General features: G+C 36.0%; 1 protein-coding gene across 3 annotated transcripts in view; it reads left to right on the top strand.

Moving 5' to 3' along the window:
- RPRD1A (regulation of nuclear pre-mRNA domain containing 1A) overlaps nt 1-15,391 on the top strand; it is a 68,612-nt gene that overhangs the window by 18,845 nt on the left and 34,376 nt on the right. For all 3 annotated transcript variants that reach the window (XM_057700687.1, XM_057700688.1, XM_057700686.1), the window contains exons 2-6: nt 8,684-8,813; nt 11,715-11,821; nt 11,900-11,997; nt 14,881-15,007; nt 15,116-15,291. In XM_057700687.1, coding sequence (XP_057556670.1) covers nt 8,684-8,813; nt 11,715-11,821; nt 11,900-11,997; nt 14,881-15,007; nt 15,116-15,291 — 638 coding nt within the window. The remainder of the gene's footprint in view (nt 1-8,683; nt 8,814-11,714; nt 11,822-11,899; nt 11,998-14,880; nt 15,008-15,115; nt 15,292-15,391) is intronic.

The raw sequence follows: 15,391 nt of genomic DNA on the forward strand, positions 1-15,391 counted from the left end.
TTATTTATTGGCTCTGTTGGGTCTTCGTTGCTGTGCATGGGCTTTCTCTAGTTGAGGAGAGCGGGGGCTACTCTTTATTGCATTGCACGGGCTTCTCATTGTGGTGGCTTCTCTTGTTGCAGAGCATGGACTCATTAGTTGTGGCTCGCAGGCTCTAGAGCACAGGCTCAGTAGTCGTGGCACATGGGCTTAGTTGCTTCGTGGCATGTGGGATCTTCCTGGACCAGGGATTGAACCTGTGTCCCCTGCATTGGCAGGTGGGTTCTAACCAGGGAAGCCCAAGAAAGTTAACGCTAATTCTGTAGATCATTGGGAAAAGTAAATGTGGAGGAAGAGCCAGGACAGTTTTGTCTTATGAATTTTGACAGTTTTGAAGGGAAAACAGTAATGGAAGTGGTGTACCCTTTTAGATATCCATGCAGACTGTAAAGACATTGAAATTGAAAGAGTATGATGTTGGTACAGGAGGAGGAATGAAAGGAACAGAGTAGAGATTTGTGAGGAAAACTATTTTATGTGGGCATTTGGTAAATTAGACACTTGAAATTCATGAAATAAGAAATGAAATATTAACAAATGATTCCTAGATTCATTACTCGTATCATGTATAAAATTAATCCAATTGAATTAAAGATATAACATTGAAAAGAATCAACTATGGAGTCATGTAAGAAAAAAATATATATTTATAATCACCACTAGTTTTGGATCATGAAAGGACTTTCTAAATACAATGTAGGCCATGAGTCATATTGGAAATAGATTTGGCTACATAAAATTATAAAATCCTTGAATGCAGAAAATATCAAGTTTCAATTTAAGCAACAGATTCAGAGAAAATATTTGCACCATCTAAAAAGGAAGAAGCTAATATTCATAACTTATAAAATGCTCCTGTGAGTTGATAAGAAAAAGCAAACAGCTCAGTAGAAAAATGGTGAAATGTGAATAGGCAATTTACAAAAGAAGGAATAAGAATGACTGAGAAATCAGCTTTAGTAGTATATATAGAATTGCAAATAAAAACAATATCATTTCGCTCATGAGAGATTGGCAAAGATCTTATATATTAATAGTATTATGTTGATGGTGATGTAGAGAAATGAGTATTTTCATGTAGTAGGAGTTCAAACAGTTGCCCTGGGAACTTCCCTGGTGGCGCAGTGGTTAAGAATCTGCCTGCCATTGCAGGGGACACAGGTTTGACCCCTGGTCTGGGAAGATCCCACATGTCGCAGAGCAACTAAGCTGGTGTGCCACAACCTCAAAGCCTGTGCTCTAAAGCCTGCGAGCCACAGCTATTGAGCTCACGTGCCACAACTACTGAAGCCCGTGTGCCTAGAGCCTGTTCTCTGCAACAAGAGAAGCCACCGCAATGAGAAGCCTGCACACCACAACAAAGAGCAGCTCCTGTTCGCAGCAACTAAAGTCCGAACGCAGCAACAAAGACCCAACACAGCCAATAAGATAATAAATAAATTTAAAAAAAATACTTCATTGCCTGTGTTATGCACTTCCTGCTGCAGATCACATTTAAAGATACCTAACATCAAGTTGTTTTATATTTAGGGATGAGATTAATCAGTGGATTCAGTTGTTATCATTATGAATCCATTATAAAGTTCCCCATCACCTTTCACCCAGTGACTTTAGCAGCTTCTGATGGTAGTTGGTTAGACTCTTTATTTTATTAGGAGCTGCAAAATTGTGAATTTCTAATCCTTCTTTCTGTGTGTGTTATCCAGAATTCTTTTCTAACAGTGATTCTCAAAATTGTGGGCCTCTGTGGCATCAATATCACCTGAGAATTTGTTGGAAATGCAAATTCTTGGGTCCTATCCCAGACCCACATCAGAAACTATATTGGTAGGAACCAGCTATCTGCGTTATTAGTATCATCATCTGTGTGTAATTCAGTACTGTGTCCTAGATATCTTTCCATATCTGTATATAAATCTCATTTTTTAACAGCTGTAGAGTATGGATTGTATGAAAGTACCATGATTCTTTTTCGTGTTTTATGAGGACTGTATCCTCAGTGATTTCTTTGTGCATTTATTAGAAGATACCCAGAGGATAAATTCCTAGAATTGAAATTTGCAGGGTCAAGAGATTTGTGCTTTTACATTTTTCATAGATATTGCCAAATTATTTTTCTAAGAAGTCACACTAATTTATTTTTTAATCACAATGTCTGAAGGTATCTAGAGGTGATAATCTTACTCATACTCTTGCCAACTTTAGTGTCAGACTTTCATCTTGGTCAGTCTAATAGGTAGAAAATGATCGTTGGTTTTAATTGTTTAACATTTGTATTTCTTTGACCTTCCTATTCACACTACTTGCTTATTTTTCTGTGGGGTTATGATTTGTGAGAACTCTAGAGTGGAGGAGGGGAAAGGCAAATATTTGAACTCAGTACATTGAAAATAAAGGGTAGCTAGATCTGTAAGAAAGTTTGTCTTCCATAATCTGAATTTGAATTTGAGGTTTCTGAGAGTAGTGTAATTTTAATGTGTTCCCCTTTCAGCTGCTGGGTAAGATTAAGACCAGAAGCTAAGTTAGTGGAACAGATAATTAAAGACATAGGTTTAGGCCAAAATTTGTTGGTTTAGTAAATGTTGAGCAAATTATGAATCAGCTCCTGGGCTTGATTCCATAGGGTGGTAGATGAGACTGACAGTTGTTGCTTCAGATGGAATTTAGTTGGGAAGCACTAGATTAAATAAAAAGTTATAGTTGGGGTAAAAGTATGAGGTGGTATGAAGGCACATCAGGGCTGCGTAACCTGTAGTGGATGGTCAGGGAAAAACTAGAGGAACCCATTTAACTGAGGTCTAAAGCATGGATAGGAGTTGGGGAAATTGGGGGAGGAGTAGTGTTGGGCATGAAGAGAGAGTAGTGTAGAGGTGGAGACAGACCTTTTTGGGCCTTTCGTTCAGGCTAAGGATTTAAAATGTTACCTGGAGAACAATAGAAAATCTTTGAAGGATTTTAAGCAAGGGATGGGCTACCAAAAGTCTGAGGCATCTTGGCAGTGATACAGGAATATGCCAACTCTGTCCATTTTTCACCCACCTCAGCTATTAAGCAGCAGCCATCTGTGTCTGACTGAACTCTTTGTCCTGTCTGGGTAGATAGAATCCGTTCAGGAATCACCTGTTGATTGTGCATGTTCTGTGGCGAAGAATATTACTGAGTTAAAGCAGCTTACATGCTTCTTTCTCGTCTGTGGTTCAGTTTATCAGGGAAGTAAGTAAGGCTGTTGAACAGTTGTTAATAAATCTTTAATGGATTTTTATTTCAAGATAATGGCTTTACTTTTGATTTCCTTCCGTAAGAACTGCAGTAATGTTCATTGTGTGTGTGTGTGTGCGCGCGCATATATATATGCATGTATATGTATATATACTTTTTATTCAATTTTTTTGTAGCTTCTCTCTTTATAGAAGACTTCCCTTGGAAAGAAGGTTCATATGTTTGTAGATACACAAAAATTTTTTAGCTATTTGTTACATTTATCAGCATTATCATCTACTGTGGTTATAAATTTCAGTCTCTATAAAAAAGTGATTAAATTAGATTATGATAATCTGTATCATATCAAAGCAAGTAGGCATATGGTCTGAACAGTGTAAGAAAATAAGTAATGATCCTGTCACTTTCTGATTATGAAGAAGTAAAACTAGATTATGAACTCATTATGAACTAGTGAGATTAGATGGCATTTATGTAGTCCTTTGACTAAGTTTGTTTCCTATTGTTTAATAGCCTGGACTCTTCTTTTTGAAGCTTTGTAATTGATCTTTTATTTGAAATGTTTGTGAATTCTTATGTAACCATTTCTTACTTGTGTGATGAAGTGAACTTGTATTGCCCTTTCTGGGGAGTATGCTTAGCTTTTTAGGTAATACTGTGTTCTCATATATTAGCTAGCCAGATTTTATTATTATTATTTGTTTTGATGTACCTATTCATATACAAGGCCCCTGGAAAAGGACAGTACTTAGTACCGACAGGAGCTTAAAATTTGAGATATAAGAAAATGATTTCTTATACTATGTTGACTAGTCCTCATTTGGCTTATACTTTATTGGTGCAGACATAGCAGTACACACACAGACTAGTTGGGATATAATATTGAATTTATGGTTGCTTTTGGTGTTGGTGTGATACATTAGTGGGGAGAGAATAAAGAAAAAAGAGAATTAACATGCTTAGTCACTTGACCTGTCATGTACCAGTTTGAATGGTGCTTACAAATTCCTGGTTGAACAGGAAAGGCTATTTTTGGTCTGTGTCCAACATGGTCCCTGACACATAGCAAACATTAAATAAACACTAGTTAAATTAAATGGAAGATTGGGAAAATAGGGTCTTTATAAGGAACCCTGTGAACAGTAGAAACATAGGAGTTGGTTAGGTCAGACCCATTATTTAGCCTTATATTCTGTTGCCAGTGGAGTTATTTCTTTTTTTTTCTTTTCTTTCTTTCTTTTTTTAGAGAGACAGAGTCCTGGATGACAGTTTCTATTTATTTATTTAGGTGCATCGGGACTTAGTTACAGCACGCAGGATCTTCGTTTCCATGTGCAGCATCTTTAGTTGTGGTATGCAAATTCTTAGTTGTGGCATGCATGTAGTTCCCTGGCCAGGGATCGAACCCGGGCCCCCTGCTTTGGGAGCACGGAGTCTTAGCCACTGGGCCACCAGGGAAGTCTCAGAGTTATTTCTTTAAAAATTATGAAATGGCTTGTTTGCCCTTTCTGTTAACTTTGCATATTTTAGTAACAATTTATGGCTCTGTTATTTACAACTTATAAAAATTTATTTGAAAATCATTTTTGTGATTTTCTTCTGGAATTGCTTGTTGTGATTTGTTTCTTTAGTTTATTATTTGTTCAACATAAAGTTTTAAATGGAAGTAAAATTTTTTTTCCTGAAAATTTAGAGAAAGGTATAATTTATGGCAATTTCTAGGTATTTCTCATGTTTTAGCCTGGGTTCCACAAGGAACAAAAGGGAAAATAATGTCTTGGTATTTGGACTCCATACTAAAACCATGCTCCTGGTTACAGAATTTGTCCTTTGGAATATATTGGGAAATGTATGTTGAAATCTTGTAAATTTTTATTTTAGTGTACATTGCAGAAATGATTCTGAATTATTTTCAAGAGATTAGTAGCTCATAAATTTTAAAAACAGTGTAAAATATATACTTTTAAATTTTTGTGGTAAGATAAACGTAACAAAAAATTGACCACTTTAGTAATTTTTAACTGTGCAGTTTACTGGTATTAAGTGCATTCATACTATTGTGCAACTATCATTAGCATCCATATCCAGAACTCTTTTCCTCTTTTAAAACTGAAACTCTATACCCATTAAATGGTAACTCTCCACATCTTCCTCTCCCAGCCCCTGGCAATCACCATTCTACTTTGCCTCTATGAATTTGACTATTCTAGGTACCTGGTATAAATGGAATCATACAATATGTCTTTTTGTGACTGGCTTGGCTTGTTTCACTTCATGTAATGTCTTCTAGGTTCATTCATATTGTAGCATATGTCAGAATGTCCTTTCTTCTTTAGGCTGAGTAGTATTCTGTTTGTATGTATATACCACGTTTTGCTTATCCATTCATCTTTTGACAAACACTTGGATTGCTTCTACCTTTTGGCTGTTGTGAATAATACTGCTAACATTCTAAAATATTTTGGTTGAGTTGCTACTAAATCTTCTCAAAAAAATATCCTTTTCGTTTATGATAGGGGGCATAGTCCATTTTAAAGAGGGAATGCTTTGGAGTTGGACTTGGGATTCAAATCTTGGCTGATCCCTTCCTGGCTATTTCACTGTGGACAGATAACCTTTTTGATATCTACTTTTGTTCAGCTGCCAGATGCAGATAATAGTGGTACCTTACATTATATGGATTAAATCAGGTTATATGTATAGATGAGTCAAAAATTATCTGCACTCTGGCTGTAGAATTTATTTTAATTAACTTTTAGAAGAGACAAATACCTCATTTTTTGACATAAGTTCCTTGCTTTTCAATACACTTTGTCCATCTGTCAACAAGCTTTCGTATTCCCTCATTAAAAAATGTTTTAGGCTGAGCTGCGAGCCACGAATGCACCGCTGTCTTCACTTTTTCCTTAGAAGTGGATCCGGATCCTTCTAGATGGCTAACACTTGTGCGACCTTCCTTGAACTTTGCTATCCGTTCATACACACTTCTTTGCGACAAAACACTTTTTCCATACTGCGCACAAAGTCTTCGGTAAATAACAGCACCAGGTACACCATCAGACCACAAAAAATGAATCACTGCACGCTGCTCTTCTTTTGTGCAAATCACAAGTGGGGCATCCATGTTTGCTCACACCACAGTTACAAATGAATTGATTTAACACGTTCACACCTGCACAGCAGTAACTGGGGAGACAGTAGTCTTGAATGGAAAGCGCTGATAAGACAGTGCAGCTAACTGTAGTTTTAATATAATCGAAGTGTGGATAAGTTTTGACTCACTCCTGTATATAGTGCTTAGAACAAATATGAGTATTTAAACTCATTTTGATGCTAAGAAGGCAAATACTTGGATTAAATAAGGCCTTTTCTTGTGTGGGATTTTTTGTGGGCAGGGATAAGTTAAAAAAAGATAGGGTTGAATACTGAGAAAATTATTATTATTATCATCTTCATGGGAAGGGGTCTTGGTAGCTTAACCATTTATACTCTGTCGTTTAACTAACCAGACAAAAGCCAGGAGAATCAGAAATTGGTCTCTTATTGCCATCTCTCCCTTATGTTTATTCTATGCCAGCTACTTTCAGAAGCACAAAAATTGGTGGGCTGCAACTTCAAACAGGCAAACGAGGTTATGCAATGGGTGGCACAGGTTTGTAAGGTCTGATCGGTTGTGACTCTACAGTTTCTTAGGAAAAGGTTGGGATGCTAGTTTCCCCTAAAAGAAAAGTCTGAACTCAAAAGTGGCTTAAATTTTAAATTGAGTACTCAGATCTTGAGGACCAAATGCAGCCTGCCCAAATATTTGTCTTAAATCCAATAAACTGACCCACACGAATAGTGCATTGGATTATCAGTCCTGACCGTGAGTCCCTCACACCATCGTCATGTGGGTGCCACAGAGTATGTTGTTTCTGAATATAATTGTACAACTTTGAATGATTCGAGTTTAATTCTAGTAAAATTGTATTATGAAAATAGTATGAAAGATTGTGTTCAACTAATATTTTCTTATGTATGTGAATCAAGTCATATTCAACACTGCTGTGCCACTTAACATTATAACCAGTAAAAATGTGTTCGGTCAGCAATTATTGAAATCTTGTCTGCTCTTTTAGAAGGATGACTATTTTTGTCAAGATGAATCAGTTATTTAAGGCCATGTAATCCAAAGTGGGGGAAAAAAATCTAAACTTTGTCCATTTGGTTTCCCTAACATTTGCTCTGTTAGCTTGGCAAATATTTATTTCAGAAACAAAAAATATGTAATCGATTGAAGTCATGTCTCTTTTCAGCCTGTTTTACATTTTGTATTCTTTTGTTTCACAATAAGTTAGTGATTGATTTTTAAATCAACATGGGTATTAAAATAGTCTAAGTTAAGATTTAGGGTACCATTTTAATAACAAGACCAATCACCATCTTATTTTAAGTGGCTGTATTTCATGTAGAGTTTAATAGTTTTAATAAAATTTAGTATAGGATAGGCACAGAAATGCATTTTTACACAGATGTTAGGATTTCCATGTGTAAAACTATTAGTTTGGAAATAATGATAAGACTAGCAATCAAGGATCACTCAGCCAAGATGGATTCCAGTGAAAAGGATTCTTGGAGATTGGTGGGACATATGGACTGTCTCCTTTTTCCTTTTGACCTTTCCCAAATTATTCTGGTTGGTGGTAGCTTGTTAGTTCCGCCTTCCTTATCAGGACCTTCTGTTTTAAGATAACTCACTCCAAGTGGTTATTATGGGGCCTGGCCAGGGCGGGTGGTTTTGATCATTGGTTCCCCTGACAAGTCTCTTCGTCTCACACCGGCTCTGCCAGACATATGCACAGAGTGGCTGGGGCCTCCCTCAAGCTGTGGCCTCGGCCTCCTCTCTGCCTGCCTGCCCGTCCACCTGACAGCTGGTGCATCCCTGACCCTCTGATGTTCGTATACAACACGAGGTGGTAGTATTTTTGTTTTTAAGGTTTGCTTTTTTTAAAAATATAGAATTAGGCTTTTTATCTTGTGTCATGTAACAGTCTATTTCCTTACCACGAATTTCTTTTAATTTTGGATTAAATAATTTGGAGTAAATAAATAATTTTCTTTTGTTTGGAGGAAAAAGACTAGCAATCAAGGATAAGTGGTTTGGGCGACTTAGTAAAACTGTAAGGAAACAGATATTTCATTGACTACCTCTGCCTCTTAACTTTTCTTTTTTTCTCACATGAGTGATCAGAAACCATAGAGTAGTTATTCTTTAAAGATAGTGACTTGCTAAGTTTGGTAGTAGAATAAGAAGCTAGGATTGAACATAATACACAAAGGTTAGTTAAGTTTGTTGTAGTTCTCAAACTGCTTAATTCAGGTATTGAGAAAGTTTGTCAAACTTAAGTGAAGGTATTTTAATTAGATTATTTTTTTTTTTTTCCAGCCAAACCAAACAGGAAGCTTACTTTTCTCTACCTAGCTAATGATGTCATTCAGAACAGCAAAAGGAAGGGGCCAGAGTTTACAAAAGATTTTGCACCAGTTATAGTGGAGGCTTTTAAGCATGTTTCAAGGTATGATCATTGTTTTGGGTACTAGGTAATCTGTTGTAAATGCCTAATATGTCCTTTTGCTAAAACTTGCCTTAAGATATTAAAATAAAAAGGAATATATTTCTTTTAAGTTTTCATTTGAAAAGACTTACCTGTAATGGCATTTGTAAATGTGTTAAATACTTGCTGTGAAGGAAAACATTTTTGAACTGTTGCTAAGGTGGGCGTTTGGAGTACTTGAATTTCACCTTTTAAGTGACTAACAGCAGCTGCCATATTGGAATGAAATTCATTAAGAGTGAATGAATGTGTCGAATTAAAAACCTGCGTGCTTATAAAACTATCAATCTTCCAACTAATATTTCTGGGAGAACTTAGTTTCTTATAAGTTTTATAAGACATTCTCTTATATTGCTTATAATGATTATAAGGTTTTCTAGTGTGCTGTGTCATAACATTTTTAAATGCTTTGAAAATACAGAATATTTAAAATTATAAGCCTGTTGAAAATTTTGCTACAGAAAAATTCTGAAGGTAGAAATCTGTGTTTTTAAACTGCTTATTTCCAAACATTATATGCAAATATTTGATAGATCACTGGGTAAACATTATTGGGGTAGGCAGTTAAATCAATCTAAATTATAGAATTCAGTGATGAATGGTGATGTGTTGAATGATTTATACTCACCACATGCCCTGCAGGTTTAGTCATCTATAGTAGATGCATTTTAAAAAAAAATTAGAGTGTGAAACATTGCTGTATGTTGCTTTCTTAAATTAATATTATTTATCCTTCAATTTAGATACTGTCTTTAACCATCTTTTCAGGTGACGCTGTTTCTTAGAGTTTAGTCCTAGGCCTTCTTCTGGTGTCATATTCTTTACTAGCCCTCTGGGTGATTTCATACATTACCTATATTTAGTTATTATCCCCCCTAAAAACTGACCATCTTATGCTCCAGCCCAGATGTTTTTCCTTTTACTCCTGTATATCCAATTGCCTATTGATTTCCAGTTGTATGCCTCCAAACATCTCAGACGCACTGTGTCTGTTATTGAACTCACTATGTCATTCCACCCTGTCAGACTTGCTCCCTCACTGGGTCCACCCTGTTGATGAATGGCACCTCCATCTATCTGGATGCTCATGTGAGAAATTAGGTATTATCTTGAACTCTCTGTGATACAGTGATTTATAATATATCACACTGTCCTTTCTCTTTCATGCCCCTTATCCCATACAGTACATATAGTTCCCACAGTTCTTTAGATTTCTTTCCATTCCAATGACCATAATGTCATTTCCGTATAATTGCAGTAGCCTCCAGTATTGTTTAATCCGTTTAGGAAACTGTAGCCAGAGTTGCAGAGTTGATTATAACACTCTCTTGCCTTTGAGTGGTTCTCATTTGTCCTAGAGATCAAGTCTCATGTCCTGAGTAAGACTTCAGGTGTTCCTGCATGGCCCAGTCTACCTCTTCAGACGCCTGTCTCACACCTCTCTCTCTCTCTCTCACACACACACACACACACACACACACACACACACGCACTATAGTCTGTATAGTTTAAGCTAACTGAACCTCTTTTAGTTCTTTCTGCCTTAGGCTTTTTTATATATGTTACCTCTCCCTAGAATTCAATGAAATATTTATTGACCACCTACTGTGTCCTAATTGGTGAGGATACAGTAGTGAATGAGACAGAGTTCTTTTCTAGCGGAACTTAGATTTCATTGGATGACAAAGTAATAGACAAGTGAATGTATATGAACACATTTTTGACCAGAGACACATTATGGTGACAGGCGTTAGTTTCTGCAAAAATCCCCCCATCAGAAATGTGTAAAAATGTCAGAAGATAAGCACTATGAAGAAACATAAAGCAGGGAAGGAGCTAGAGAGTGTGATGATGCTCAGTTATTTCATGAGATAAAGATTGACTGTTTGGGGGAGGTAGCATTTTGAACAGAGACTAAAGGGAGGGATGAAACGAGCCGTTTGACTTTCTAGGAGGAAAGGATCTTAGGTAGAGAAGACACTTGGCAGAAACAGTGAGATAGCCATGTGCTGGGCTTGTTTGAGGATCAGCAAGGATATTCGTATTTAGGAAATGTGGACTGAGAGGTAGCCAGGAAGCAGAACATGTCCACTTTGTGGCCCAGGATAAGGATTTTGCTTTTATTCTTGATATGATTGGTGGTTCTTAGTGGACTGAGAGGAGTATGATGTAATTTATGTTAGTGGAGAATAGAATGAAGGAGTAGAGCCTGGGAGACCAATGAGAAGACTGTTAAAAAATCCAGGCAAGAGATTAGAGTGGCCCAGTCTACATGGTAGTGATGAAGACGGTGCGAAGTGGTTGAAAGTAGTCTGTTTCCCACTTCCCAGAATATCCAATTGTCAGAACTCAGATTAAACATATCATTTCCTCAAGTACCCTTCTTCATATACCCTTCCTGATCTCTCTTGAATTGGACCATCTCTCTTTGTTAAGCCTGTTCTCCTTTGTGGCACTTATAAATAACAGCTGCCATAAAGCTCCATTTGTATCTCCAGGGTCAGAGATACTACCTTGATCAACAAATATTTGTTAAATAAGTTTAAAAATCATCCATTAGAAATCTTCCTTAGCTTTATGTTCAGCCCCCATTATGTTAGGGGTACCTTCTTGTTAACCTCTAGTCACAAGTACTAACAGTGTAATCATTTTTTGTAATTTTTTGTTTAATAATCTGTCTCTAAGCTCTTTAAAAGAAGCAGGGAGTATGTCTGTCTTGGTCACTTCACCCCTGAACTGATATAGTGGAATTCAGTAAACATTTGGGCAGCTTTTTTCAGGGAATGAGTGCTATTGTATTTAAAATCACCGTTATCTTTGCAATAGCACTATGCATTTTACTGTTTATATTTTTATCTTTAGTGAAACTGATGAAAGTTGTAAGAAGCACCTTGGAAGAGTGTTATCTATTTGGGAAGAAAGGTCTGTTTATGAAAATGATGTATTAGAACAACTTAAGCAAGCTCTGTGTAAGTATATAATCTTTTATCATTATCTCTTCATTAAATGTATTCTCTCATTAAAACTTAAATGTTCTTTCAATTCAGATGGCGATAAGAAGCCTAGGAAGCGAACATATGAACAGATAAAGGTGGATGAGAATGAAAACTGTTCCTCTCTAGGATCTCCAAGTGAACCACCACAGGTAGCAGTTTTTCTCTGTCAAGAGATTTACATTGCTAGTACTTCATGTAGCCATAATTTCGATGGTTTACTTCTGTAAATTGACTTCTGTTATAATTCTGGATACAGGAAAGAAGCTACCTGAGTAAGTCTTATTTTCTGATTAATAAATCACTTATGTTTAATGTAGTGTGTTGTATATTGTATATTAGGCAATTATATTTCACATAGAGTATTTGATTGCTAAGTATGATTAGGTCTGGTGAGGTATCTACCATTTAAACAGTTTCCTTTTAAATAAATAAAACATTATATGATAAGACTATTTCGTTAAGTATCTAAAAATTCCATGCCTAGAGATAAACACTGCTCTTTTAAATATTTTTGCTTTTAAACATGTAAAAATGTGTGTTAGAATTAATGAGTGTGTATTCATGCAGTTCTGTGTAACTATATAGATCCATGTAGTTCAATGGTAATAAAATAAGATGAAATGGAATCATTATCTTAATACTCCATGTCCTCTCAGATTGGTACAGTATAGCATTTTCTAACCATCAGATGATTCCAAAAAGACATTTTTACCTTAATTATGTGGGCATTGAGTCTTAAAGCTTCCTCCTTCTATGTTTCAAACATGTAGGAGGGACAGATAGAATTTTAAAGGAGAAAATGAAGATATAGCCATTCTCTTAAAACAAGGTAAATATCGTCATGGGCTACAAATGGTACAGAAACATAACCTAATATGTGAGCCAGAGTGTGGTTCCTGCTGAGTTTGGTCCAGAAGCAGACATGGTTTGAAGAAATTTGTATCCTGTAGAGTAACAAGAACTAAAGTGTGCTCCATGGGACTTGGAGGCCTGGACTGGAACTCACTGCATGATACCTGAAGCTGGATGGAGCTTTTTCTGCCATGAAAAGAGCTTTAAATAAGGATACAACCAATTATTGCCTAGAATTGTGGATTTATATTAGTGTTAGTACTCGGGAGGCAGAAAGAATTTGACTGAGGCTCTCAACTAGTACCTGAGTCAAGCCCCTGTTGGCTCAGTGACAGGAATGCTGAAGCCCATATGGTCACTGTGGATAAGAGCTTGAATAGAAATGTAATAAGAACATAACGTTTGGAACAACCAAACATTGAGGCTTATATTTCTCTCCATTTGGTAATAATTCAAGACATGGAATCACTTTTTGCTATGAGCCCCATAATGACTTCATGAACAGTATTTTACCCCAGTTCTAAATATAGGGTCGGACCCTCTCCTGTTCTCTATGATGAAAGAGTAGTGTAAGTTGTACTTCCTAGGAGTTTCTGAGTAACCACCTGACTCTTTCCTAGTATTTGTTGTATGAAATGCTATTGCTTTCTGTTTTATAATGACCATTTTCAGATTAGTTATACTGCTTAATTCTCCATGATTCAGCTTTATAGTTACCATTTTATATATGTCATTCTTTATGAGAATGGCTAAATTTCTCTTAATAGGATACAGTTGAACTCATTTCGTTCTCCTCTGTCAAGAAGTCCTAGGCTAGTGTTGTTACAGACTACGTTGCTTTCTTACCTGGATCCTTGACTGGGCATTGTGAACTTGGAATTAGCTCATGTAGGAGTATGAAGGTGTGATGAGAGTATGTTGTAATTAAAGCATGCATACATTGTTAAAACCATAAAGCCGGGTTTCTTCTTTGAACTCCAGAAAATTTTAGAACTTTCTACGACTGATTAAAAAATAATAATATGTAAGGTATTTGGGGCACCATGAGAAACAAGCTCCCCAGTAATTGTCATTGCTCTTAAACTCACTTTCATTGTAGAGGGGAAATATAACAAAATTATTTTTTTAAATATTGGGATTTTTAAATATTGAATTAAAAGCACATTTGGGATGGTATATTTCTTACTAGGTTCCATTCATTCTTATCATGTTTGATCATTTGCTAGGTGCTAGACCCCAGTGATAGCATTTTTTGTAAGGGAATAGCTTAAAGAAAAATCATTAACTGGCTGTCAGTGCCATCTAAATATATACATAGAATTGGTACTAGCCTATATTTTTCATGTATATGTGTCATTTCCTAGTCTTCCAGGATCTAGGCTTAGAGATGGAAAAAAGGAAAAAAAAAAAAAGTAAAAGGAGATGGGATGGGAATGGAGACTAGTGAAAAGAAAATTTACTCAATTTTCTTTGGAAGAACTTTAGAGATGTTATGGATTGTGAAGTCATCAGCAAAGACTTGCCATTCCCTCCTGATTATAGTTGGTATGAAAACAGTGCAACTAAAGTATTCTGATGATAGAATACTGGTTAAGCATTATATAAATATCAGTCACCAGATACATGGAACTTTGTAAAATTTTACTGCTCTTAGTAACAAACCGTAGAATAGTGAAAGGGACCATATTTAAACATACATAAGCCAGAGCTACATTTCTCTTATCCTTTAATTACTTCATTGAGAAATGGAATTTGGGGGACTCTCCTATGTTGTGATGATTATTTGTATCCCCCAATTTAATACTAGAAATTCTTGTGTATAATCATAATACAGTGAATACTTCATACATAAAACTTGTGTTCTCCAGGTTGAAGTTATAGCCTGCCTTTCTTTTTACCACTGTATGTATTTGGCTTATAAATGAATCACATCATTTTAATAATTATTTTTATGCTGTCTGTCTCCACCACTGGAAATATCTATATGTTTCCAGTTTATATATTTCCTATACCTAACACAGTGTAGCTTTTTTCTTAATATATGAAAGAAGCAGACTGTCTCTGAAAGCAGTTAAACTAGTAAATAACCCATACGGATTAAGGAATATGAAGTAAATTTCAAGTCTTATATATTTATTTAAGCTTCACTGATTTTGGTTCTAAAATTGTGTAACTTTTAGACTCTAGATCTCGTTAGAGCATTACAAGATCTAGAAAATGCAGCTTCTGGTGACGCAGCAGTTCATCAAAGGATAGCTTCTTTGCCTGTTGAAGTTCAAGAAGTATCCCTACTAGATAAAATAACAGGTAAGAGAAGAAAATGTGATCTGGAACATTTTTGGGAGTTGGGGTAAGGAACAGCATATGGCATTGTTTTTGTGGTGTACTAATTTTGTTATTCTGTGCTTTTCTTAGATAAAGAATCTGGAGAAAGACTTTCTAAAATGGTAGAGGACGCTTGTATGTTGCTGGCAGATTACAATGGCAGATTGGCGGCTGAAATAGATGATAGGAAGCAACTCACTCGAATGTTAGCAGATTTTCTTCGTTGTCAAAAGGAAGCCCTTGCAGAGAAAGAGCATAAATTGGAAGTGCGTAACCTTTTCCTTACTTAGTGCTTATTTATTTAATTTATTTTTGGTAGGAATTTAAAAACAGCCTAATATTCTGCACGTTTTGCATTTTTTGGAC

This window comes from Hippopotamus amphibius, chromosome 11 (genome assembly GCF_030028045.1).
Source record: "Hippopotamus amphibius kiboko isolate mHipAmp2 chromosome 11, mHipAmp2.hap2, whole genome shotgun sequence".
In the NCBI taxonomy this organism is placed as follows: Eukaryota; Metazoa; Chordata; class Mammalia; order Artiodactyla; family Hippopotamidae; genus Hippopotamus; species Hippopotamus amphibius.